The sequence below is a fragment of the Panthera leo genome, chromosome B2, assembly GCF_018350215.1.
Source record: "Panthera leo isolate Ple1 chromosome B2, P.leo_Ple1_pat1.1, whole genome shotgun sequence".
Classification (NCBI taxonomy): domain Eukaryota; kingdom Metazoa; phylum Chordata; class Mammalia; order Carnivora; family Felidae; genus Panthera; species Panthera leo.
In genome coordinates this window covers 129852740-129880600 of record NC_056683.1, presented here as the reverse complement: position 1 = coordinate 129880600, position 27861 = coordinate 129852740, and the positions used below count along the sequence as shown (strand labels likewise).

General features: G+C 38.9%; 1 protein-coding gene across 9 annotated transcripts in view; it reads right to left on the bottom strand.

The window, feature by feature from the left end:
• Positions 1 to 27861, bottom strand: part of UTRN (utrophin) — a 582930-nt gene that overhangs the window by 13177 nt on the left and 541892 nt on the right. For 7 of the 9 annotated variants that reach the window (XM_042940000.1, XM_042940001.1, XM_042939999.1 and 4 more), the window contains 6 exons: positions 17320 to 17456; positions 11456 to 11494; positions 11165 to 11230; positions 10023 to 10088; positions 1086 to 1244; positions 485 to 725 (listed from right to left, as the gene is read on the bottom strand). In XM_042940000.1, the coding sequence (XP_042795934.1) occupies positions 485 to 725; positions 1086 to 1244; positions 10023 to 10088; positions 11165 to 11230; positions 11456 to 11494; positions 17320 to 17456 (708 nt within the window). The remainder of the gene's footprint in view (positions 1 to 484; positions 726 to 1085; positions 1245 to 10022; positions 10089 to 11164; positions 11231 to 11455; positions 11495 to 17319; positions 17457 to 27861) is intronic. The other 2 variants (XM_042940003.1, XM_042940006.1) reach the window with 1 other exon arrangement.

The window sequence follows — 27861 nt, the reverse complement described above, 5'->3', positions numbered from 1 at the left end:
TGTGCATTCATCGTAATGTAAATTCTATTTCTTATCGTCAAGAAAGTATACAAATTGCCATAAAACATGGCCCAGTGTTAGGAAATGATAGCTGCACATTAATAAACATCTGTTACTTAATTTCTTGAAAAGAGCTCACTGGAAGAAAGGCTTTAGCTTGAACAGTTCAGATCACTTCCTTCCCCTTAACCTCTACAGAGTTTCCCACATGTAATGTATGCAGATGTATGTTACAGGGTCTTTCCTTTTAAAGTACTCAGAGCTGAGACAGATTTCAGTGTTACCAAAGAATGGGAAACTCCACTTTTTGAGCGGTTGGAGGGTGTGATACTTCCATCTGAAGAGGGATTCCTAAGCCAGTCTTAATCAGGTGTGGAGGTGACAGTCTGCAAGTGAGCCCCTCTGCTGATGCTGGGACCATGCTCCGGGACAGAGACGGGCTGGGAGGGGGCGCGGGAGCCCCACCGAGGTGCACACACTCTACCTGCTCCAGCAGCTGTCGAAGGCGGTGGAGCTGAGACTCCAGCTGCTTATTGTGATCTTCTAAAATCTGCATCCTGGCCTCCAGACGACCTTTGTGCTGCCTGAGGAGTTTTGCTTCTGCTATAAGTTCTGAGTCCTCAGATGTGTGGTGAGGAGACACGACAGAGTCTGGAGGTGACCCGACAGGGAGACCCCTTCTCAGGTGCTGCTCCTTCAGCTGCTCATATTCCACCTGCAGGTTTCTAGTGCAGAAAAGGAACAACTGGAATTACTACTGTGGGCACGGTTTTCTCTCCAAAACTGCCCTCGAGCTTCAGATTGAGCTCAGGAGACTTCTTCTCAGGCAGAAACATTAAACAGTGAGATGAGTAAGCAAGGACAAAGCTATAGCTTTAAGCAAGTGTTCCCTGGACCCTCACGTTCATAATCTGCAGCCAGTGCCCCAGTCTGTTAATCCCCGATAAGATTTTGACTCCACCTTGACTTCTTAGAAACCACTTCTGAAAAGAGAATGGGTAGGGATCATACTGAAGTTATTATTAAGGAATCTCCCATTAGAAGTTTGCCCAGGGGGAACAAATCTTCTCCCAGGTTGAACACACCTCTGTTCTTCCTCCAGGTCGGAAATGATCCGCTCCAGTTCTCCGCGTTCTTCCCTTTCTACCGACTTCAGGATCTGAGCTGGGCTCTGGGGCTGGCTGACCGGGGACTCCCCTCCGAGCGTCTGACAGTACTGCTGGATGAGGGCATGCTCGTCCTCCCTAGGGAGACAAATCACACACACACACACACACACACACACACACACACACACACACCAAGGCTCATGTCTGGATGGAAGTGAAGTAGAAACAATGACGATCGGGATGGCTGCTGGGCCAAGTTTGATCTAAAGCTCAATGTTCCTCTATGTCTCTTTGAAACTCTAGGAAGATATTTGGGGCACCTAGCTGGCTCAGTCAGAGGAGCATGTGACTCTTGATCTCAGGGTCGTGAGTTCAAGCCCCATGTTGAGTGTGGAGATTACTAAAAAAAACTCTAGGAAGATATTTATCTAAAAGGTAGGTATACTACGCATACCAACATTTCATGCTTTGCCTTAGACTAACATGTACATATCACAAACCTCAGAAGAGATATTCTACTCAGCAGAGGTATCAAATAAGGTACACTACTTAGTTAATACAAGAGATACTTTAGGCAAAATCGATAATCGAATGCCAAAAGAGTAGATTAATAGACTTAATCAAAAATAAACTGCTCTACACTAAATGTATATCCCCGAAATTCATATGTGGAAACTTAAGCCTCAGTGTGATGGTACTTGGAGGCGGGACATTTGGGAGGTAATTGGGTCATGAGGGTGGAGCCTCATGAATGGGATTAGCGCCCTTAAAAAGACCCTCCAGAGAGCTCCCGTCCCTTCTGCCATTTGAGGATACAGTGGGAAGAGGACCATCTATGAACCAGGAAGAAGGCTCTAACAAGACCCCAAATCTGCTAGTACCTTGATCTTGAACTTTCCAGTCTCCAAAACTGTGATAAATAAATGTTGTTTATAAGCTGCCCAGCCTGTATTACTGTTATAGCAGCCCAAATGGACTGAGGCCTGAGTTGATTTCACTGTCTTTAGCATTTGGTTGAAAGTCATTTTGTAATGCTTTGTAACCCACAGAATGGAAAAATATAATCCTCATATTCTTTTATTTAAATAACATAACAAAAATGATCATGGTAGATATTCATAAAATATCTGCCATATTTTTATTTGATATTACCATCAATCACTTTGCATTAAACCAGGACATACAGTTATTTACATTCTCCTTTTCTAACTACTGGTCTAATGAATTAGACATATCAATCATGTGGTCGAATCTAATGATTGGCAGAAACGGAAGCATAAAAAAAAGACAAAATTGATACATTCTTGAGAAGTAAATGCTCAGCATCATGCCTGAAAGGTCTTCCTTTCCTTTATGGGGAGATCCAGTCTGATCTCTCTGTACTCGTGAAAATGACAGACCTCACGGCTAACGCTAGCTGGAGGGTCCAGCTACAGAATGAATACTTTAGCAGATTGTACCCGGTGTGTTTTGATGGTGTTGATAAACAAATCCTGGAAGCTATGGATTTATAGGATAGGGCTTCAGAAAAGCATGTAAGTAGCTCTTAGAGTATAAAATGGAGCTGTCTCATGACAGAACCAGTGCCTGTCATAGGGACGTGCCTGCAAATGTCCCTTAGAGACCTCACCTGTTGAACTGGGGTCAGAGCACACCCTAATGCAGTCAGAAGGAGTCTGCTGAGCAGCAGCGGCAGTCTGGGACCTCTTTCTTGTGCCCTGCAGCTGACGAGCAGCACTTGATGCTAGGTAAGATCTCTGATTCCTCTGAGTCTGATTTGAAAATCCAACCCTGTGTGACCACAGTTTACTGTGGTAAAAAGGGGACTTGAAATTGCATCTGAGAGTTAGCGAACTCATAGAAAAGCTGTGTCCTGAGCACTGAGATCAGAGTGATATGATGAAGCAAATGAAAGAAAAATGAGTGTTAGGCCTGCAGAACAGCCAAAGCCAAGGTTCAGATGAACTACTGATTGATTTCGTTTGCTTCCTTGGTTGGTAAACCCCTCCCTCCCTCTAAATTTATATATGGAGAAGAAACTGGAAATAAGGCACATGGATGGGATAAAGACTGAAAGAAGCTATGACATCACCCTTTGATTACCTTTCCTGAGAAAATGTGGTATCGCTGAAAACTAAAGGTGCCTCTAGAAGAATCTCATGCTTGTTCTTAACTTTAGAAGGATGAGGATAAGAGGAGGGACAGGTATGGGACCACTGTAGGGCAGCAGCATTTAAAAGCTCCTGGGCTGCCCAAGTAGCTAAATCAGACAGAAATGTGGCAAGGATGTGTCTGAGGGGCAGGTGTCTTCCTCATGGGAAATAATATGGCCAATGCTCTAAGCCTAACTGTATCATGAAGGGGCAGAAGGGGCAGAAGGGACAGAAGTTGACTATCAGGCTAATGCATCAACACCCTGTGACACCAAGTAGCTAAGGATGGCAAACTTAAACACAATGATCCTTATCACCATCAGTGTTTGGAGGCACTTTATCTGGTTCAGGAGAGAGAATCCATAGTGAGAGAGCATATACAGAGAGGAAAAATACAAAGTATAAAGACATAGTGGAGATAAAATAAAGTCATAGCAAAGTAAGAGAGTAACTGAACATTTTGTAAATATTTCTCAGGCTAAAAAGAAAAAGAGAACAAAAAAACTAAAAAGTCTGAGTACCCCCAAAAATAATAACAAAAGAGAAACATGAAATTTCTCTATTTTAAAGAGAAAGCATCAGAAGCAATCAACCAAAAATCAAAACAAAACAGTAGATCTTGCAAACAAAAGCAAAAGGTTTAGCCTCCTACTCTCTGTAATATTCCATGTCGAAAGACTATGGAACTATATCTAGAGTCCTGACCCAGGCATTGATGTGACCAGCCAGATAGCACAAATGTGCAGCAAAGCACTTTGTCCATAGAACAGAAGAAAGAAAGCACAAGTAAGGAAAATGCAAAATAGAGAGAACAAAAGCAGATCTTAATCTCAGGGACTGCAATGACAGGTAAACTGATTCTCACGTTGGTTAAAAAAAAAATTTTTTTTTAAGAGAGAAACAGAGAGACAGAGTATGAGCGGGTGAGGGGCAGAGAGAGGGGGAGACACAGAATCTGAAACAGGCTCCAGGCTCTGAGCTGTCAGCACAGAGCCCGACGCAGGGCTCGAACTCACGAACTGTGAGATCATGACCTTGAGCCGAAGCAGGATGCTTAACCGACTGAGCCACCCAGACGCGCACACCCCCATCCCTGCTGCCCCCCCAAAAACAATTTTATGATTCCTATGAACAAGCACCTAAAAGGAAACGAAGGACTAAAACTAAAGTTAAAAACATATACAATACGAACAAGAAGCGCTAAAGGAAAACTTGGGTCCCGTAAGCTACCTGGTGGGTCTATGATATGACTGAATCCTAGCACGGAGGTCCTCTCTTCTCAGAAAATACCATCACACCATATATGCCCTTAGAACATTCATGCCAGTAAGCGTCAGACTCAGGGACTATATTTAGTGCTTAATATTAACACAAACTAAATTTTTGCTTTAAGGATTTGGGGACTATCCACAGTGAAACAAATATACACACAAACAAGTCACAATTAGATCTGAGATATAGTTTGTTGTAAACATTGGCCTAGCTTCATTTCTTCTGGGAAGTTGATAGGGTTTAACATATTATTGTAATTATCATCATCACCACTATCTTTACATTCTTTTATTAAGGTATCTGAAAAGGGTTTAAGGCAATTTCTTTAAAAAAAATAATTTATATATAACACATAATTTTAGCCTTAAGTGTTTTTCACAGATGATTAGGCCTAACAGTTAAATATAAAAATAAATACATTCAAGCTCTTAATTATATATAGTAAAAACCAAGAGCATACCCTTTAAGTACAGATAGTACGTGAGGTACCAGACTAGGGCCTTTAAATGTCAATAGTGCTAAAATAGAAAAGGTTGCAAAAATATAGATCTGCGCCGCTGAAATACCCTCAAATGGACTCTGTTTATACCATATTTAAGTTGTGCATAGTAAATACTATCTGGATTACAAAATTAGTACATATCAGATGACAAAAGAAGTGTGATTCATTCAATGACCTTTTGAAAGAATGCAAGACATAAATAAATAAAAATAACAATAATTTCCCTCCTTTCAAGGGTTATTCCATTCCAGGCTTCAGAGGTGCAAACAGCAATGCCAGTGCGAACCACACCAGCCTCCCAAGTTAGATCTTTCCACATAAAACAGTGTCACTCAAGGGCAGGCAGCAGATGGGGGGAGAGACACCCTGATGGCAATGGCCTTGGGATCTATCCTTCAGTACCTGCCACTGAGATGCCCTAGGACTATCTTAGGTCCTGTTTTCTGTTTGACTCATGGATGCTTAACTCCTCCTCAAAATTAATGTCCTCAAAATTAATGTCCTTTTATATTATCCAGAGCCAGATTTTCAGGAGGAAAGGGAGCACTGGGAATTGGGTGTATGTGGGGAAGAGCTGGGAGACTGATTAACATGTAGGCTGGGGAGGCAGAAGTCCAAGATGCATGGGAGTGCAACAACTCATTAACCAGCTTCACAGAAGATGAACGCAGTCGGGAGCCAGGGAATTGGTTCCACAGACCAATTTGAGGGACAGAAAAAGGCTCAAACCACAGGTTAGGATGGCTGCTTTTCAAGACACAAATGACCAAAGGACCTTGGGTAACTTACAATCCCAAGTTCAAATCTCGAAACGCGCACCTCAAAGCACAGGGATCTCTTTTATCACCTATGGCTGAGACCATCCCAAAGCACCTTTAGGAGATGGTTCTTGGAGGGGCTGAATTACAAACTCTCCTGGTTAGGTCTGGACTGTGAAGCAGAAGCGTGCGTGCAGAATGGGCAGGAGCAGGACAAGGAATGTGATGACCCCCAGGGGGAATGAAGATGCCCTGACCTGCCCCCCACCCCCCACCGCAGTTCTCCCATCTGGGAAACCCTCCCCCACGGCACAGTGAGCTGGTCAGGGGTGGTCGGGAGTGCCTGTGCTGGGAGCCAGGCTGCCTGCACCTGAGCTCCATTACTGACTATGAAACCCTGGGCAAGCTCCTTAAACTCTTAGGGCCTCAGTTTATTCAGCCGTAAAATGGTGGTCACAGAAACACGAGTAGCATCTCAAAAGGTTCTGTGAGGATTAAATAAATGAAGATGGCAAAGTGCTTAGTGCAGCGTCTGGCTCAATACGCTCTGCACGGAGGGAGAGATGGTGGTTGTTTTGTATCATCACTGTTGTTATTCAAAGGAAACCCAGTAATATTTTTATGACCTAGACTGGAATAACAGAAACCTCCCCTCAAAAGGGCCTGGAGGAAAGGTAGAGAATTCAAGAATGAGAAACATTCCAAAACGTATTGTAGAAATTTGCTAACTAATACCATCTTTTTTTTTTTTTTTTTTTTTTTTTGCTTAAGGCACTCTGAGTTAGCTTTTAGTTTTTCCCAACGATGAAAATTGCTAAGATTCTGATGCTGGCTGCCTCAGGACAGACCTAAGAATGAAACAGAAGAGCTGCCTTGAGGAGCCACCGAACCCTCATTTAGAAGCTGGCGACACTGTTAGGTGGTGCAGAAAACTGTCATCTATCATCTCAGGATTGTTTCATGACCCTGTCGATGCTGGACTTTAGGAATTTTCCAGGGAAAGGCCAGGGTTACGGTGTGCTACACACTTCCTGCCACTGCAGGAAGGTCCTGTAAGAAACAAATACACTGGGACCAAAGAAGGAACAGCATGACGGCATCCTGTTGAGAGCAGCAAACGTTTCTTCCTAATATCCCGTGATCCAAGATGCTACATGAGGGTACATAGGAAAGACAGAAGGACAGTCAGAGAAGCAAATAGTGGGGCTTGGGTCCTAACCCTTCCGTCACAAATTCTGAGGAGTGCTCTCAGCCCAAAGAAGGTAGGCATCTTCATTGGAAGGCTCTATCCACTGGGAGGAAAGGTACTTATTGTAGCATGTGTAATACTTACTTTGTCAAGTCGATAGTACTGGTTACGTGGAAATGTTTAAATAAGTAAATATTACACATTTAAGTGGGGATGGTGGACCACCCCAAGTCACACCACTGGATTCCAGATCCAGCACAGGACTTCAATGACTCGGTGTCCTTGTTCGCAATCTTACTCAAATGGAGGAGTCACTGCCACGGTCGCAGGAAAAGAATCCCAGAATATTCAGTAATTCAAATGGTGAAAGGGCAAAGGGCTTCCCGGACTGATCAAAATAAGATTTACTAACATATTCACTAAGAAAATACTAATGCACCAGGAACTGGAAAAAGATTTCACTTTTGTGGCTGATAGATACGTTCTTATAGTGTTAACTTAACTGAATATTACATTTAAGGAAGAGTTTGTTTCCTTGCCTTTTCCAGTAACTAGAGGCCACCTGCATTCCTCTACCTTTAAATTTTTTTCTTTTCTTTTTTTAAGTTTTATTTTTGTTTTTGCAGAGAGACAGAGACAGAGACAGAGACAGAGCATGAGTGGGGGAGGGGCAGAGAGAGAGGGAGACACAGAATCGGAAACAGGCTCCAGGCTCTGAGCTGTCAGCACAGAGCCCGACGCGGGGCTCAAACTCATGGACAGCGAGATCACGACCTGAGCCAAAGTCAGACGCTCAACTGACCGAGCCACCCAGGTGCCCCCATTCCTCTACCTTTAAAGCCAGTGGCGTAGCATCTGGAAATCTCCCTGTATCTGACCTCTTTCTTTCATGGCGATATCCTTCTCTAACTGACTCTCCCCACTTCTTATAAGGACTCATGGGATTATATGGGGTCCACCCAAATCTAGGATAATCTCCCCATCTCAAGATCCTTAACTTAATCACATGTGCAAGTTCCATCTTGCTATATAAAGTGACACCTTCTTAAATTTCAGGGATTAGGATGTAGACTTCTTTTGGGGGTCATTATTCTCTCTACCAAAAATGCCCTTCCCATGCTCTTCCTCTGTAGAAACACTTAATCATCTCTCCTCTAACCCATAAGACTCATGAAGATAGTATTTACATCTATAGACTTTTACAGTACTGGGTAGATGGCAGTGGCAAGCTGATAAACATTTAACAAGCTTTCCAAAAAATTAATGAATAAAAAGGCACTGAATTGTAGCCTTTGCAATTTCTACGGTTTAAATACTCTCACCAAGGCCAATTTCAAACTAATGACTTTACTGAATGTAGAGTCTGGAAAAGACACGCAGTTGCACACCATCTGACAAATACAATTAATTACCCCAAGAACACAGAAATAGTACAGTGAGGTAGACTAAGGCATGATGAGTTTTGAGTATTACCTTCATTTTCATTTGACTCTAATTTATTTAATTGTAAGTGTATACAAATTAATTTCTATAATGGCTCTGTTTAACAAACAGCCTACAAACTTCCTGAAAATGTACCCATCAGATCTCAAAACTGGCCCTAGCACATAACTGCATGGTGGGTATATAAGAAACATTTGTTGGACAGATGGATGAGTTAATATGTCTAATGATGGTATATTAAAATGTATTCAGCTTGTAGTCATCTGATTATTGTTTTCTTTTTCTCAGACATCAGTAATAAATTTAAAAAGAGTGTTTATTTTAATTTGAAGATAGGATGTACTAAATTTGAACATTACCTTTACTCTGTTCAGAGGGCATGACAAACACATTTTAAAGAATTTAAATTTGGTTTTAACTATTTTGGTCTTTATTACTATTTTTTTTATTTCATCTAATTCTTTGGCTTTATGAACCTTGTAGAAATTATGTTGATTTAGGGGATACTCCAGATATCTAACTGCTTTATATAAAATACATACTAGTAGTTAAATATGAAACAAGCATTATAAATATGCTATTATCTTGGTTTGGGAATTGTTTCATATTCATAGTACATGAATAATAATGCACAAATCACAACTGTATTCTTGTAAAGTATTAACATGCTAATGTTTGAAATTTAAAATGGAAAAACCTCGTACATTTTTATTTATAAGCTTAATGATAGTAAAATACTTTTAAAAATATTGGTAGGAAGCTATTCTGTATTAGAGTGCTTAAAGTATTTCAATTTGGCTCTCTCCATGGCCTTTTTTAGTATAAGACATCTGAGTGTTATGTTCTGTAACTTTCCTGGCTACCTACAGCTTCCCACCAGATCCAAACAATGAACCTGCCTAAGTCAAGTAAATGTGACACTATTGAAATCTTTTAGATATCATTCAAAATGAAAAAAAATGTTAATTCCGAGGAGGGGGAAGAAAAGGGAAAGGTCCTAAACAATATTACACACAATAGTAGGATAATCAGAGATAAAATATTTGCCTAGAAAATTTTTCTGAAAGTATTTTTCTAAAGTCAATGAGGCTTTTCCTGCTTGCTAAGATAATAAAATATTGGCAAGAGAAACAATATTTTTCAATGAAGAGTGGGGACTATATGTCCAAACTTGTGTGGGGCATAGTTGTTAAATGGCAGAGATGATGGAGAAAATGCGAGTCAGCAAAAGAGGATTTTACAGAAGGGCATTATTCTACGGAAATGCATCCGTTAATTATCAACAAGAAGTATCTGACAAATGGAATGAATATCTATACCTGTATTTATACATAAAACAATCCGATCTTCCTGAGGCAGATTAGTTGATAAATACAGGATTTTTTCATTAACTTATATGAAACTAAATAAATAAACATATCCAACTTATGTTATCACGGCTTGAGAGCATAAAATCTATGTAGACATTTTTGTAACCACACTTATCAATTTTGATCGGGATCAAAATTCAGAGCCACAATCAGTGAAGATTACTTCCGACAGCCAGGACACAGAAACTAGCCTTCCCAGGCAGTGCTAATTTCGTGTTTTACTTACACACTTCCTGTGGTAGAGCTGCTATCAGTGAGGAAAGACCCATTAGTCCTTTCCATCTGGGCCAGGCTGAAGAATGAAAAGAAAGAGGTTAGACAGTGTGGCCACACGGGGCATGGTCAGTTGGAGGTCCATTCTCTGTTTTTCTCAAACTGTCATGATTCTGACAAAATAGGAAAAGGTCCAAATCTCGTAACAAGATTGGAAATTTAAAATAATACCTCATCTTGAGCTACCTTTCTACCACCACTGTCTTTAGACTTGTCGGCCTCCATCTTTCACCATGTTATATAGACTCCTAAGGGACCTAGGCTCCTAACTGATTTCCCAGACCCTCCAGTTTGGTCTTCATTCTCAGAAATCTGATTATGCTCCTCTCCTGCCGAAAGACTCTCCATGACCCCCCTTTAACTAAAGATATAGCCCCACTCCTTAGCAAGTGGGCCTTCTTTATCTGACTTGAGCTTCTATTCCTTTACTCCTCATTCCTTTATTTGCAGTTCTTTAAACAAGCCATGTTCTTTCCCAGCTCAATGCTTTTGAGTACATTTTTCCATTAATCTAAGCCTGCCTTTTCCCAGAAATTCTGTCTGGCTGAGACCCAGTTTGAATGTTACTATTTATATGATGCTTAAACTAACCTCTTTAGGCCTAGCTACTTGCTAGCACCAGAGATAGTTACTATACCCTTCGTTTATGAAAGTTTATGCATGCCATCAAGACCAGACGATACTTTATATTGTTTAAGGACTCTAAAATAAACCTCTATAATAAAGCATTAGCATAAATTTAATTACATATGGTAAGTCACATGTGCACCATCTCCTGAGAACACTTTCAATTCCTAGTCTCATTCATTAAACTGGGTTACACTATCTAAATCCTGTTTTGTATGGGGTTTGGATTCTCATGAGCTCAATAATCACATCCCATGGAGATTTACTCTTCACAGAATGTACAGCAGGTATTTGGTAAAGTGCAAACTGCAACATGGAAAGATGAGAGCCCAGATTCCAAATATAATGGAATCACGACTCTCGCAAAACATCCCTTAAATCAAGGCATGTTAATGCTACAGGATTCATACAGAAATAGATACGTTCTGGGCGGCAGCGCAGCAGAGGGCTCCCATCAAAGTCTCTTACCGTGTGGCATACTGTTCTATTCTGGAATGGGTGTCATCATGAAACAGCTGAGGAGACTGTGAGGGGCTATAAAAGAAAAAGCAAAGAAACAGTTTTATGTCCCAATATTGACAGATGTTGCTATTAGGAATGTTAGCTTGGTTAAACACTGAATTTGCCATGCAAACAAACCATGAGGATTGTTACCCAGGAGGTAGACTATTCTCTTAGTTCACGAGTTTCATAATCACCCCCCTGCTAATGACACCGATCAGAGTGCCGGCTCCTGCAGACGGAGCTGTGAATACTCACTCATAGTGCTCTGGCCACATGCTGATGAGTGTCACAGGACTGCAGAGGGGGAGAGGGAAACAGAAGTCACAGAACTAGCACTCGACAGCGATTTCAGACAAGAGCAGCGGGAGGCTGGGGGAGAAGGCATTCTCAACTGCCTTCTACTCTCACGTTTGGTCGCCCCGAGGTGCACCGGGGGGGAAATCAAAAGTAACGCAAAGTCCCTGTTTGTTCTGGAGAAGATGCTGTGTATTCAAGTGCCTGCGGGAGCTTTTCACAAATATTACAGGATATTTGTTACAGGACAGCAAACACATCTTGAAATGGTCTTATTGGAAAAAAAAGAAACAAAAATGCTCATGCAATAAGTTTAAACATAATGCTCCATAATATACCAAGGGATGATGCAATCAGATTTTTGTTCCTCCCGGAGAAGAAACTTGGTCAGAAAGATAAAGTTAAATTCCAAAGACTATATTATCCACTGATGGCAGCGTTGCAGTAAAATGAGATTGTTCTGATTCTCTGTCCAGTTTTAAATGTAAAAATCTGAATCCAAGTGTACACAGAGTATCACAACTCACAGAGACACTGAAAGAAGATGTTACCTAGATCCTCTCCCCTATACCCAGCCCCAAATTTTTACATTATCAATAAGGCTGAAAGCAACTGGATGGTGATACGCTTTCTTCACACAAAATTCTTTCCGGAAGTTGTATCTCTGAAACTGATAGTATCAGGAAATGTGTTCGGCTTGAGTCAGGCCTGACTCTGGAGCTTGATCATTCAGTACCACTCCCGACCCTGGGGACCCTAGGGGAGCTACTGATGAATATGGGAATTTTAAAAGTCTAAAGGAAATGAGTTCTCTATTTAATTAAGTCTCCTGCAAGAGCTCATGTTGATTGAAACAAAGGAGGAAAGTTTAAATCATTCTAGATCTACTTGATTCTATTTCTATTATACATACAAACTTAAGAAAAAGTTAATGATCTCATTATCTCCTGCTGGAAGCTCAAGTTGATGTTTGAATAGCAAAGACTAAGAGATGAAGGGCATCTTACTGGGATGAAAAACTAAGACTATTTGGACCTCCTTTCAAAAACAGGCATTTATCCAGGCCGTGTCTGTCAGAATATCTGTAAATAGACTTAATCATCCACATGTAAGATAGTTAAAACAACAATGAAATAACAAAGTATTATTCAATAGATACGGATGTTAAGTGTTATGTGAATGATTTACTATAAACTTTCCAAAAAATAATAACTACTCGAGAGAGCATTTCTAAAACTCAAGTGTACTACAACATTTGCAATGAACTTTAAGCACGAGAGAAATATGTTGTTCTGATCTTAATTGAAGCTGGAAAAGCTCTGTGAAACCACATGACTAGTTCTTGTGAAGTTAATGCAGTCAGCACAAAAATGATTCATTGAACTAAGATAAGAATGGCAGAGGTAGAAGGCTGAACCAAAGAAGTTCTCAAAAGAAAGTTTTTTATATATTGAGAACATTTCTAAGAAAAGAAATAAAGATTAACAAAGTCAAACTGAAGGCTTCATTGACTTCAAAGTATTTTGATTTGTAGAGAAAAAAAGGTTAAGTGATACATCTTCTCATTTAATTCTGGGAGACAAAAACAAGGCAATATCCTCACTGAGGCATAGTTATAGAGTCTGTAATTTAAGAGGGTTCAAAATAAGACCGATCTATGTGTTAGTCCACAGTTAATAATGTAGCCTATCCCTGCTTTCCAGAGTGGTGGCTGAATAGGGTGTTTTGGTTAATCACACACTAATATGCAAAGAATCAGACTCTTTACTAAATATACTTAATATAACATGAAATACAACCCAGACTTTCCTTGAAAAACTTAACGATTCTTTTAATGCCTTAGGCTTCCCGTCTTTTGCCTTCTTTGATCCATTTGCTCCAGAGTAAGTGGGGTCCCAGTGTGCTCTCACATATAAACCCTCAATGGCTCCCTATGTCTTTCACGATAAAACCCAAATACCTTGGCATGATTTACAAGGCCCCTGATTAGGTAGGTCCTGCTTTTCTCTCCTCTCTTATTTCTTGCTACTCTTCCCAGCTTCCCACCGTACTTTCCAGAATGATCTTGTCTCTGGGCTTTTGAAGATACTTCCCTTGCCTCGAAACTCTCCCTTTCGTCATCCACACCAAACACTGCAGGTCTAGCTCTGTTAATCTTCCAGGTCTCAGGTTAGCTGTCACCTCCTCCAATCCAGTGCTCCACAACCATAGTTACACCTGACTATGAGTTGGTTCTTGCTACAGTAAGAACTCAAAAGAACCACGAAACTCATTTATTCCACTTTAACCAACATCAGGCAGAAGTGTCTATTTTACTTCTTTAATCTTTAAGGAAACCAACCTACCTTTTAGCCAAAAACAATCTCTCAAAATTCTCAAATTATTTTTGTCACTATTTTAGCTTGTTTCTTAGGTTTATGTTCAATGGCAAATTTTTCTAACTTTTTTTAAACCTTTTTTTAAAGTTTATATATTTTGACAGAGACAGAGAGAGCATAAGTGAGGGAGGGGCACAGAGAGAGGGAGACAGAGAATCCCAAGCAGGCTCCTAGGGTCAGTGCACAGAGCCCGAAGTGGGGCTTGAACTCACGAAACCATGAAATCATTACCTGAGCCGAAATTGAGAGTCGGACACTTAACCAACTGAGCCAACTAAGTGCCCCTCAATGGTAACTCTTTAATCAAGTTTTACTCATTTATGTTGATTTATTTTTTGAAAATTCTTGCACACATAGTTACAAAATTAACTGAATAAACCTAAGCATGAGTTTGTTTACCTCCTTTTAGTATTAACTCATTTTTCCCATAAATACCCTCCATGCACACATATCTCATTACTGGATAGGGGATAAGACACTACATTTTGCAGGGATGAAAAAGAAAGAAGCAAGAGAAAATTCCAATCAGCTTCATAAATAACTTTAACACATTTACCACTTGGCTGGTTTTTCTCCAATGTTCTCCCACAAATAGGAGAATAAATGAAATCAAACTTTACTACCCACTCACATAAATTGTTACACCAGAAGATTAAGTGGCCCTGTACTAGAAAGGGCTCAGCAGAAAAATGAACTATACCAACTCCAAAAACACGTTCTATGATTTAAAAAAGAAAACCTGCCCACTCTATCCAGTATCTCATAAATCTTTTTCAAAAAGAATCTTGTGACATCTGATTTAATCTTATACTCTTTCCTTTCTTTCTCTTGTTTTCCTCTCTCTGAAAATGCTGGTAAATTCATGATAGATGAAATGAAGCATTTTCAGAATTACAGCCAAAAATCACAGCACAAAATTATTTGGCATGTTTTTCTGTTCTTTTTTACTTTAACTGAGTCACTCAGAATAGAATGATTGCTGTCAATGATTATTTTGACATTAAAAGAAAAGTTATCAAAAATGCTTAAAAGGAATTTAAAAAAAAAGATGAATCGACCTGCATGATTCATATGAAGGATGTAGATATTGGGACACAAAATACCAATGGTTTATCATAAGAGCGAAAGGCACATCACTAGTTCAAACTTATCAAATTATCCTGTAAAAAGAAAAAAAAAAGCTATGTGATAATTCTATGCTTCAGGCAGTTACTGCAAAGGTTAATTAGATCTGATACCAAGGGAAGTAAAATTGTGCCTTTATCATGGGGTGTTCAGCACAGTTAAACTGTGTATTAGATAGTAAAACAAATAAGAATGTAATAACATAAAACCTTTCGAAGAAAAGGACAAATACGTACCCACAAAACAAGAGAGAACCAAAAATCTACTTCTCCTTATGGATTTTAAGCAGATGAATAGCTCTCTTTAAACTGAGATTGCTTCAGCAAAATTTGTTCTAAAATGTACTGTGAAAAAAATAACTGGGCGGCATAATATTTTAATTGTACACAGTTTGATATCAAAGTTATCAAAAAATTTGAAATATCTTGTATGCTTTAAATGCGTATGTGGTATTTTTGGACCTATCAACATATACAGTTGTGCGCTCATAACAGTACCTACAAAGCGATGAAATACCTACTGTGCTTTGGCTGTGGTCTTTCTTTTGCTTCTTAGAAGTTCCACAATTAACAACAAAAAAAAAACCCACAACATACATTTATACAAAAATGCAGCAAAGCCAGTGTTCTACAAAGCTTTATACGGAAAAAAATCCAGGCCAAATAGCCTGTCCTCTACTTTGAAATCTTTGAGACATGGATTGTCCTAATACTAGACTATTACTGCTCTCTGCTTCTCTCTCAGATACACAATAAAATGAACAGTGGGTTTTAAAGGTTAAAGAAAGAAAGACTGATTGCACAAAAATTGCACTCAACACACTTTTTAATACTTCTTATTATATATTTTTTTCTACTGTATAATGTAGAAAACTTCACACTTCTGAGTTTCTTTTCTATAGGCATTTTGAGAGGGCGTCTTTCTGTAACTAGAACATCACTATTTTTATGACTAGGCACTTTACTAATGACTAGCAATAAAAGTTCATTTTTCCCAAGATTGGAGTGTAAGAAAATTGCCACGGAAGTCATGTTTATGCTGATATTTTAAAAAGTGATTCAGGGGCACCTGGGTGGCTCAATCAATTATACGTCAGACCCTTGATTTCAGTTCAGGCATGATCTCGCAGTCGTGAGATTGAGCCCCAGGTCAGACTCTGCACTGGGCATGGAGCCTGCTTGGGATTTTCTCTCTCTCTCTCTCTCTCTCTCTCTCTCTCTCTCTGTCTCTCTCTTTCTTGCTCTCTCTCTCTCCCCCCGATCTGCCCCTCCCCTCCACACATGCTCTCTTTCTTAAAATAAAATAAAACAAAATAAAATACGATTCAAAAATTTAAAATCAGACCTGTTTTGATCTTGATATATAATTGTTTAGTAATTTAAAATTACTTCTTGCATTTCTTCTGGCTTGTTTTAAAAATTATTTTTCTTTTCATTTCAGGCTATAAATTGCTACTCTTCCTTATAATGCCATAGTAATTTTGCTACCTTGAGACTTTGTTTCATTCATGCTTATAAAATTGAATTACATACTTCAAAGAAATTTTGTCTATGTACCATATACAGCTATCTTGTTTTACTGTCTTCATGCTCAAGAGAAAATAAATTAGAAATGTAAGATTTTGATGTGATTTTAGCACAGGTATATCAAAAGCAAGAGACTCAATATTATTAATATATTTACATTAAAAACATGTAAAACAGGGACACCTGGGTGCCTCAGTTGGTTGAGCGTCCAACTTTGGCTCAGGTTGTGATCTCATGGTTCATGAGTTGGAGCCCCATGCTGGGCTCTGTGCTAACAGCTTTGGATTCTGTGTTGCCCTCTCTCTCTGCCCCTCCCCTGCTCACACTCCATTTCTCTCTCTCTCAAAAATAAAACATTAAAAAAAAGTTTTTAACATGTAAAATAAGTGTAACACATACTTCATAAAATAGCAAAAATATCCCCAAAGGAGGAAAAATGGGAAATGAGTAAGGTAATGAAACAGCATATACCACAATCGGCTCTAAGTATTTTTAAGAGGAAAAGACATGACCAAGGCATAGGTTGAACACACAGTAATACGTGTTTTTAAAGTGGAGGAACACATGCAAAATTAAACCTAAAATTTTAGCCATGGTATTATCAAAAGCCAACAGTAAAAATTCATGTTGTGAAGACTGATTCCGAGTTTAATTTTACCTCTTTTAAAATGAAACGCTTTACCAAAACACAAATTCTTTCTGGTATCAGATAATTTCTCTGGGTGTCACTAACATAATAAAAGACAATATCAGATAAAAGAGTACATAGAAGTTTTAATATTAAAGTTGAACTTACGTCTCTAAGTTGTCACCCTCAAGCACTGTCTGGACAGGCAGGTAGCCAAGCCGAGGATGTTTGGCAAAGTATTTCTTTGATCTGAACTTATTCTTCAGCACCTTTGTGAAGTCTCGTACATCTTCCCCAGATGTTGTCTAGGAGGATGAAAAAATTATACTTCTCTCATTAAAATGGAAGGAGATATCTAGCTCCAATAAAATTAGAGCAGATATAAATTCATGCAATGAAATAACAAACAGTTTCAGTGGCTTTATGTATTTTTGGAATAACAAGTCATGTCATGAAATAACATGGCAATCAGGACTCATCATTAAACACATCCAGCAATCAGTTTATAATTTTTTATTTTCTGTTGAAAATAAACCATCCTTAGCTCACTTTCCCAATATTTAAAAACTTAGGCCATGAAGTAAAATTAGTTTTGGCAATGTTATTGGTTGATTCCTGTTACTGAAAGAGTTGCAATTTGATATTAAATGTTTAGTGATGATGAAGCATTCTGGATGTAACATGGTTTCCACTAAGGTGAATAAACAAGTCTAATGACTTCACATGAGCCAGCATATAGTGAAGTATGGAACATGAGAAAGCAATAACATAAGAAAGAAAGAGCAGGCCGCGATATTGTAAGGAATACTACCCATCTGTCATTCCCAAAAATGATATGGACTAAACTTTTATATTTATTTTTTAATATATATTTATTTTCTTATTTTATTTGGGGGGGGTGGGTATTGCTGAGTATGGAGGCCAATGTGGGGCTTGAACTCTCGACCCTGCAATCAAGACTTGAGCTGAGATCAAGAGTCGGATGCTTAATTGGCTGAGCCACCCAGGTTCCCAAACATGGACTAAATTTTTAATGCAGTATAAAATGTTACTGTTTCCTTAGCCATGTCAAGGTGATTAGTTAATAATCACTTAGAGTGACATGGACTGAAATCTATCCCAACCCCATTCCCTCTTCCCATCTTATAAACTGTTCCCTAAGCCTCAGTTATCACCAATTCTAGTTTTTATTTGCAATATGTTATACAGATGCCAACTTTAGTCCTTCTGAAGATGTATTTAATAAATTTACATTACCTGCAGAGGACTCAATTAAAACCTTAGTCGTTGGACTCCTAGTTGGCTTTTTAATTTTTTTTAATGTTTATTTATTTTTGAGACAGAGAGAGACACAGCATGAGCAGGGAAGGGGCAGAGAGAGAGGGAGACACAGAACGTGAAGCAGGCTCCAGGCTCTGAGCTGTCAGCACAGAGCCCGACGTGGGGCTCGAACTCACGAACTGTGAGATCATGACCTGAGCTGAAGTCGGGCGCTTAACTGACTGAGCCACCCAGGCGCCCCTGCTAGTTGGCTTTTAATCCAAACCTGGATAGACCTCACTCCAATCACTTCACAAAACAAAACCAGAGGACTTTTCTAGAATAATGGTTTATTATTCTAATACTATGCTAAATACACTGCTTACTTATTGCCTGCCCCCCTCTCCTTGCACCCTCCCCAGTCCGTCATCTTTTCCTTCATGGCAAGCATCCCCGGGACTCATACCAACTTGTTTTGCAAACAGAAGCTTAAAAAAAATATAATTATTTTTTAAAACAACTAAATTCTGAGTCAGCCCTTATGTAGTTTGTGGCTTTCCATCTGCTCTTATTCTACCTAAATGTGTCTGTTTCTAGTACACAGTTAAGGGAACTTTTGATTCTCTAGGCTTGCAGAGCAGAGAAGAAACATAAGTAAACAACTTATTTATAATTAAAGTTCATCAATTTTCATCTCATTAAAAAAAAGTATAGCAAGGACCACCCACATTGTCCCAAGGCCTTGCCATCAGACCCACAATGTTCAATCTTTTCCTGAATAACACAGAATACACCATATAATATCTGTAGTTATTTAGGTACTGATCCTTCCAAATATAAAGAAGTATAGAAAATAAGCTATTAATGAAAATGAACCTAAGGCAAAATGTTGTTAAGAGAGATGATGGTTTGGGGCACTAAGATCTAACCAGATAGAACAGGAGAAATAAGAAAGACATTTGGGAATAAAGAAGGGCATTTTTAGAGACGGAATGTCTCTGGTTGAGAATAAAGCCAAAAGGACATATCATCTACTGTAAAGGACATTTGGACCTCTAGCAATGGGTATCACAGCTGCAGATCATTGTATTTGTAGATATTTTCCCTGAATGTTTTGGTAAAGCGAAGAAGGGAAGAAGCTTTCTATGACAGAAGTACAAAAAGGTGGCCCCTATGCAAGGATAAGCATTTATGATGCAATTTATTTCCAGGTCTGCTCTTAACACATTGTTAATATATAAGGAATACCGGCCTCCAGCTATTTACTTGGTCCACCTTCATCTGGCAGTAAAAAGGATTCACCACTAGAGCCAGTGGTTTTCAAGCCATACCCCAGGTTTTAATTCAGGCAGCCCTGAGTGGGGTGAGTGGGAGAAAAGGAGAGGTGGGCAGGCCCCGGGCCACTTACCCGTCTGCCTCCACTGGGCAGTGTAGAGTACAGTGCTTTTTATATATTCACAGGGTTGTGTGACCATCACCTCAAAAAAGAAACTCTGTACCCATTCGCTATCACTACCCCCCCCCCAACTCTTGCCCCCTCCCCTCCCCTCAGCTCCTGGCAAGCACTAATCCACTTCTGTTTCTATGGGTTTGCCTATTCTGGATGCTTCTTATAAATGGAATTGTACGGTACGTGGTCTTTTGTGACTGGCTTCTTCCACTTAGCAGAATGTTCTTCTAACTATCTAAATTTAGGTTTTTCCATGAACTTTTTGCTTGGGGAAAAAATGACACATCATTCAAAAGTACAAGTCTGACTCCACATCAAGCATTCTTGAGCTAAATACATTCAAAACACGGAAGAACAAAGCAAAACCAACCGGCCAACCACCACCAACAAAAACCATCTCCCACAAAACAAAACGAAATGAAAAACAAGTAAAAAGCAACTACCTGCCTCCCCAGAAAGTATAGCAGGGGCTGACGTTAAATTCGAGTTTCTGATCATGTTCAAATTTAACATTTGATAAAAACAAGTGCATTCTCATACAGAAAGAGCACACTTTTATTTCCTGATCGATTTTCATATTGAAGAAAAAAACCAATAGTTTTTCTTCTACCAATAGTTATAAAGGCACTAAATTCACTAATGCCATAAATTTTATGTAATATTAAAAGAAAAAGTGGAAGATAATTCATCCCACAAGAATGAGGTGTTATTTTCAGGTTAGCAGAATGCATTTCTTTAGTTGAAAGAGAGTGAAGAAAATGAATTGTACCTATTTTCTCACCAAAAAAAGTTAAGAGATATTTTTACATATCTGGTCTAATTTGCTACCTAATGACAGTACCTAATATCTTCTATTTCGAAGTGCAAGAGCAATGGTTTGGTAAAAAGCAAAAAAAAGAGGACCACCCACCTAGCATAATAAATACCATCAAACTCAACTCTATCTTCACGCTAGGTATAATAGTTTGTGCTTTTTCTTTTTTTTTTCTTTTTTTTATTTAAAAAAAATTTTTTTTAATGTTTATTTATTTTTGAGACAGAGAGAGACAGAGCATGAACGGGGGAGGGTCAGAGAGAGGGAGACACAGAATCGGAAACAAGCTCCAGGCTCTGAGCTGTCAGCACAGGGCCAGATGCGGGACTCGAACTCACGGACCGTGAGATCATGGCCTGAGCCGAAGTCGGCCCCTTAACCGACTGAGCCACCCAGGCGCCCCTGTGCTTTTTCTTTTTTAAGCAAATTACTATTGATACTATGATCAGAGGATGGACTTGAAAGTCACTCATTATTATACAAATTGTCCCACATTGGTAAAGTTATCCATGCATTTCTTGAAAGACTAGGTTTTTATCTATTGCTGTTAAGAAAAGAAAGAAGGAGAACAAAAGATTTGGTAGATCTCGTTGTATGAGACAAGGCATAGAATTGGCATAGAATCCTGCCCCTTATAAATAGATTCCCTTCAGTCTCATTTTCCTATCAAGGGCAGTGAAATTAGCATCACTTTTTTGACCCCTTCAGACACAGACACTAAAGCTTTCCAGGATTCAGACCTAGAAATCAGTAAGGAGAAAGCTGCTCTCACAAACCTGGGTCTTTTCACCATACCAGCACTATGTCACTTCTCCTAGAAAAATGCAACAATCCTAACTTTTGTAAGAGAGAGAACCCATAGCCATTGACTAAAATACCTATTATTACATTAAGACACCCTGTAGGTTGATTTTTACAAAACATATTGAAATGTCATTTGATAACCTTTAAATTGCATGTCTGAGACACACTGAGTGTACACAAATTAGGGAAAAAACGCACATGAAAGAGAAAAAAGGAAAACCTTAAAACTGTCTGCTCTTTGACCACCCAGGGATAACCATGCTTAAAATGTTTGTGACTGGACCAACTTATTTTGTTTTAATTCTTTTTATTGTATTTATTGTAAAAATAAAACACAGATCTATAAAACTATCTACAACAAATGTATGGCTTAATGAATTATTATTATTTTAAATTTTATTTAAATCCAAGTTAGTTAACATATAGTGTAATTAATAATGGCTTTAGGAGTAGAATTGAGTGATTCATCACTTACATACAACATCCAGTGCTCATCCCAACAAGCGCCCTTCTAAATGCCCATCACCCATTTAGCCCACCCCCCCCCCACTCAACACCCTTCCAGAAACCCTCAGTTTGTTCTCTGTATTTAAGAGTCTCTTATGTTTGCCTCCCTGTTTTCATCTTATTTTTCCTTCCCTTCCCCTATGTTCATCTGTTGTGTTTCTCAAATTCCACATGAGTGAAATCATTTATTTGTCTTTCTCTGACTTCTTTCCTTTAGTATATTACGCTCTAGTTCCACCCACGTTGTTGCAAATGGCAAGATTTCATTCTTTTTGATTGCCAAGTAATATTCCATTATATATATATATATATATATATATATATGTATATACATATATATACCTACACATATGTATATATATGTATATGTGTATACACACACACACACACACACACACACACACACACACACACACACACATCTTCTTTATCCATTCGTCAATGGACATTTGGACTCTTTCCATAATTTGGCTATTGTTGATAGTGCTGCTATAAACATTGGGGTGCATGTGACCCTTTGAATCAGCATTTTTGCATCCTCTGGATAAATACCTAGTACTGCAGTTGCTGGGTCATAGGATAGCTCTATTTTTAATTTTTTGAGGAACCTGCATACTGTTTTTTAGAGTGGTTGCAACAGCTTGCATTCCCACCAGTAGTGTAAAAGGGTTCCCCTTTCTTCACATCCTCACCAACATCTGTTGTTGCCTGAGTTGTTAATGTCAGCCATTCTGACAGGTGTGAGGTGGTATTTCATTGTGGCTTTATTTGTATTTTCCTGATGACGAGTGACCTTGAGCATCCATTCATGTGTCTGTTAGCCATCTGGATGTCTTCTTTGGAAAAGTGTCTGTTCATGTCTTTTGCCCGTTTCTTCACTGGATTATATGTTTTCAGGTGTTGAATTTGATAAGTTCTTTATAGATTTTGGATACTAACCCTTTACCCAATATGTCATTTGCAAATATCTTCTCCCATTCTGTTGGTTGCCTTTTAGTTTTGTTGACTATTTCCTTTGCTGTGCAGAAGCTTTTTATTTGATGAGGTCCCAATAGTTCATTTTTGCTTTTGTTTCCCTTGCCTAGGGATGCACGTCTACTAAGAAGTTGCTGTGGCCATGGTCAAAGAGGTTGCTGCCTGTTTTCTCCTGTAGGGTTTTGATGGTTTCCTGTCTTACATGTAGGTCTTTCATCCATTTTGAGTTTATTTTTGTGTATGGTGTAAGAAAGTGGCCCAGGTTCATTCTTCTGCATGTCGCTGTCCAGTTTTCCCCACCACCTTTTGCTGAAGAGACTATGTAAATGGGCTTAGTGAATTATTATAAGGCAAATATCATCTAGTCAGGAAATTAAACTTTTCCAGACATTCCAGAAGCCCCTTCCATGTTCCTCATCCCAGTCATAGCCCTCCCTTCTCTCCATAATAACCATTACCCTCATTTTTATAAGCAATAACTACCTTGTGTTTAAAAAATACTTTTTCACCCCAGTGTCTACCCCTAGACACTGTAGTTTAGTCTCACTAGTTTAAAAAAAAATCTGATATATTTTAAGTCACTTTTAATGTACAGACTTCTCCTCCATACTTGACATTTCCTTACAATTTATCTGTTAGAAAACACAGGCAATTTGACCTCACTCAACTTTGCCGATTGTGTATTTTTGGTGCAGTAGTTGAGCATGTTCCTCAATCCTTTGGGTATCCTGCAAACTAGCGGCTGGCTCCAGAGGAGGCATCAGCCTCAAGTGTGATCTGGCAAGACTATCTACCACTAGTGTTTGGCAGGCACGTGAGGTCTGGTTATCACTCTTCAGTGATCCTAGCAGCCTTCATGCGAAATATCTATATCCATCCAATGGGGACTTAAAAATGGTAATAATCTGATTCTATCATTCATTTTCATTTGTTAGTTTAAATCATTATATAAAAACATGTTCCTTCATCTACTATCTGGTCACTCAGTAATATAGTTCATTCAGGAAAGGCAGGATTACATGTGTGATTTTTCTCTTTCATTGACCTATTTCCCCAGTAATGCACTGGTTTCCTATCATCCTCTGAAGATGACCACTGTTTAAAATTATTTTCACTTATCATTATGAATTCATAGATTTTTAACATATTTGGTGTATTTGGCTTATTGTAATTATTATCAGTATTGAAGCTCAAATTGTCCTATCTTTGGCCAGTAGGAACCTGTTCTAGTTAGCCCCACATAGTTTAAGCTCTACAGGTAACAATATATTTAATGGTCTCTACCAGTTCTTAGGATGCTGTTTCTCTATTATTTTGGTTGTCTGAAGACTGGTCTCTAATAAATCTTCAAGAAGTGCTCTTAGGTACAATATTACCCAAGTTCCTATATTTTGGTGAGAATTTTCCTGTATCTTTACTAGATAATAGAAGGTTGGCTTTCTCAATATCAAATCCTTGACTCACATTCTTTTTTTCCCTGAGTTTCTTAAATATGTCCCTCCATTATCTTTTGGTATAAAGCTTTGCTGTTGATTATTTAATTTTCTTTCCTTTTTAAGTCATATTGTTCCTTTTGTTTAAATGGCTGGAAGATTTTTTTTCTTTTACTTTATATGAGATTTAATCTTTTTTTTTTAAATTTTTTTCAATATATGAAATTTATTGTCAAATTGGTTTCCATACAACACCCAGTGCTCATCCCAAAAGGTGCCCTCCTCAATACCCATCACCCACCCTCCCCTCCCTCCCACCCCCCATCAACCCTCAGTTTGTTCTCAGTTTTTAAGAGTCTCTTATGCTTTGGCTCTCTCCCACTCTAACCTCTTTTTTTTTTTTTTTTTCCTTCCCCTCCCCCATGGGTTTCTGTTAAGTTTCTCAGGATCCACATAAGAGTGAAAACATATGAGATTTAATCTTTTTAAATATAATGTATTGTCAAATTTTTTTAATGTTTGTCCATTTGTTTATTTATTCATTTTTGAGAGAGAGATAGAGAGAGCACAAGCAGGGAAAGGGCAGAGAGAGAGGGAGACAGAGAATCCTAAGCTTGAACATGGGGCTCGAACTCACAAACTGTGAGATCATGACTTGAGCCAAAATCGAGAGTCAGACACTTAACCACTGAACCACCCAGGCACCCCTGAGATTTAAACTTGATACTTTGTAGTGCTCAATTTTGTCATTGTTGTGAAATTAACTTTCCTAATTCTGGAAAGCTTCTCTACCTTCACAGAGCTCCCTCTTCTTTTGCTTTTGTGGAGTATTCAAAAATAGGGTACTTGAGTTTGATTTCAGGGTCCTCTTCCCTTGTCCTACTTTAGATTACCCATTTTTCTTTCTTTCGTCTCTGTTGCTCAGACCTGCTGTGTCAGTTTCATTCCTAGCAGTGTGTCCAGTGTGAGGCTATTGCTGGAAGGAAGCCCTGGTGGGTCAGGTCTGAGGACTCCAGAAACCCACCACCCCAGAGCCTTCAGACACTCCCCTCTGGGCTCCTCCCAGTTTCACAGTTCTCCCAAACCAGGCTTTTGAGCTTTCCACTAAAGACCTGTTGTCTATTTTGTGGTTCTCCTGTTCTCAGGCACCTTGCCTCCTTTTTTTCCTCTTAAAGATAATGATATTCTACAGGTTTGTGGCTGGGTGGTGGCTTGTTTGGGGGATACCTTACTACCTAGTTTTGGTGTAAATGCAGTCCAGGGGGTTAGTTTTATTGTCTAGTTGCTCTCCTTTTACTTAACTAATTTAGAAATGGGAAGAAAATGACAGTCAAAAGATACTGAAAAACTCTAAAGCTACTTCTACCACCATCTGCCCCAAATCTTCTGGCTTGACTTTTAAAATTTTTTAATTTTATTTTTGAGAAAGAGAGTGAGTGAGGGCAAGAGGGGTAGAGGGAGGGACACACAGAATCCAAAGCAGGCTCCAGGCTCTGAACTGTCAGCACAGAGCCCGACGTGGGGCTCATACTCATGAACTGCGAGATCATGACCTGAGCCAAGGTCGGAGGCTTAACCGACTGAGCCAGCCAGGCACCCCCCTTCTGGCTTGCTTCTTAACAAGCACAGAAGAACTTATATATCCAAACGAGGACTGTCTTTCCAACTGTCATTTCTGGAAAGCTAATGAAGGTGAGTCACTGGGAAAAACATCTTAAAACTAAACTTACACAGACAAGTAGGCACGTGAATACTCAAAATTATACTCCCCTCCACTGTGCTGCTATTAAGTAGCACAGAGATAATGATGAAAACTTATTTGGATAATAAGAAGTAATTAGTTCTCAACTTGCACCCCACCAACTAATACAAATGAATGCATAAAATACAAAAACATGTTGCTTGAATTATAAAAGCTACCCTGGGGTAAGTCTATCCATGTGACTCTACCAAAACCTTAAAAATTCCTGTGTAAGCTGGCATCAGATGATTTTTCACTCTTGAGTTCTATTTTGCCAACCAAAGTTGGGAGTATTTTAAATTTTCCTTCATTTTATTCCTTGACTGAGGACAAATACAGACATCATATAAAGCAAAACTTAGAGCTAATCTTTTACTTGTGTTTGTGTATCTATATATAAAGGCATGTGTATTATTCTACATGTCACTGTTCATATTTTAAACTGTATATTCTTATTATAAATGCTGATACCTATGTATTATTGAACTTCAAAAACATGGATATATGACTGAGAGTCTTTTCCTTCTCATTAATGTGAATTAAAAGGAGCAACAAGGCTGAGGTAGAAAAGAATCTAGAATTTAGAAATGTTAACCCTCATAACATAGTCAAGTAGATCCTCGAATAAATTGCTTTACTACTTCGGCTCAAAAAACTCCTCCTATTAACACCAAGGATCCACAAAGCAAAAAATACAAAGGACTATTAACAATGATGTCAAATCAGCTAGAGGCCGCCAAAACATCCAACTTATAATTACTTGGCAATTTAAGCAAAACATCAAAAACGACTGCAAATAAACAAGCAAAACCATATTTATTTAAAATATCCCCCAAATGTCTTTGGCTCATAACTTGGATGGCAATACCTACTCTTGAACAAATACTCCGAACATCAGAGCTTTAACTGTTCACTACAAAGGTGAGTAACTTCTGGACCAAGTAAAACAAGGAAGTACAAAGAGGAAAACCAAGGTTCTATAAGAAAACAACACAGCCATTTGGCACATGAGTAGAATAATTAAACATCATTGCTTGGATTGTGCACAAGTGTAAAAATCACTGTTGAACAGCACCATCGTTAGCAAGATTTACTTCTTAAACATAGAAGTCAATAATCCCAAATGCCACATGCATACTTCTAAGGAGTACATTTCATTATCACAGGACTTATCTTAAAGACATTCCAATAGGGGTTTTTTTTCAATTGCAAAAACAACTTCTCGGCATTGATTTAAGTTTCATTGATTTCAACAAGTTGAAATTCAGATACCTTGAATTCCACGAATAGGATGGAATTAGTAAGACAAGCTTGGAGCCTTTCAAGTTCTAATGGAAAAACATGAAACTAAAAAATTAGCATTAACAGAATCACCATGGGGTCAAGAATAAGTAGGGTAATAAGGCACCCAAAGGAAAAAGGATGTTGTCCAAAACTTCGACTTAAGAGCTAATGACACACTCTAAATGCACTCAACTTCCTGGGAGCACACGGTAAGGGGAGCAAGAACTGAGAAGCCACATCAGGATGCCGAGGTTACAGAAGTGGCAATGATCCTGCACATTTAGCCAACTGGCAAACATCTCACGTCTCATCTGAAGAAACAACACTGCCAAAACCAAACGTCACTAAAGCAATGCACAGCTTTCCTAAGAATGAGCCAGCATTTTCTTGTATTTGATTTTGATAGTCTTACAAATACACTGATGCTGGCAGGTAGGTGGAG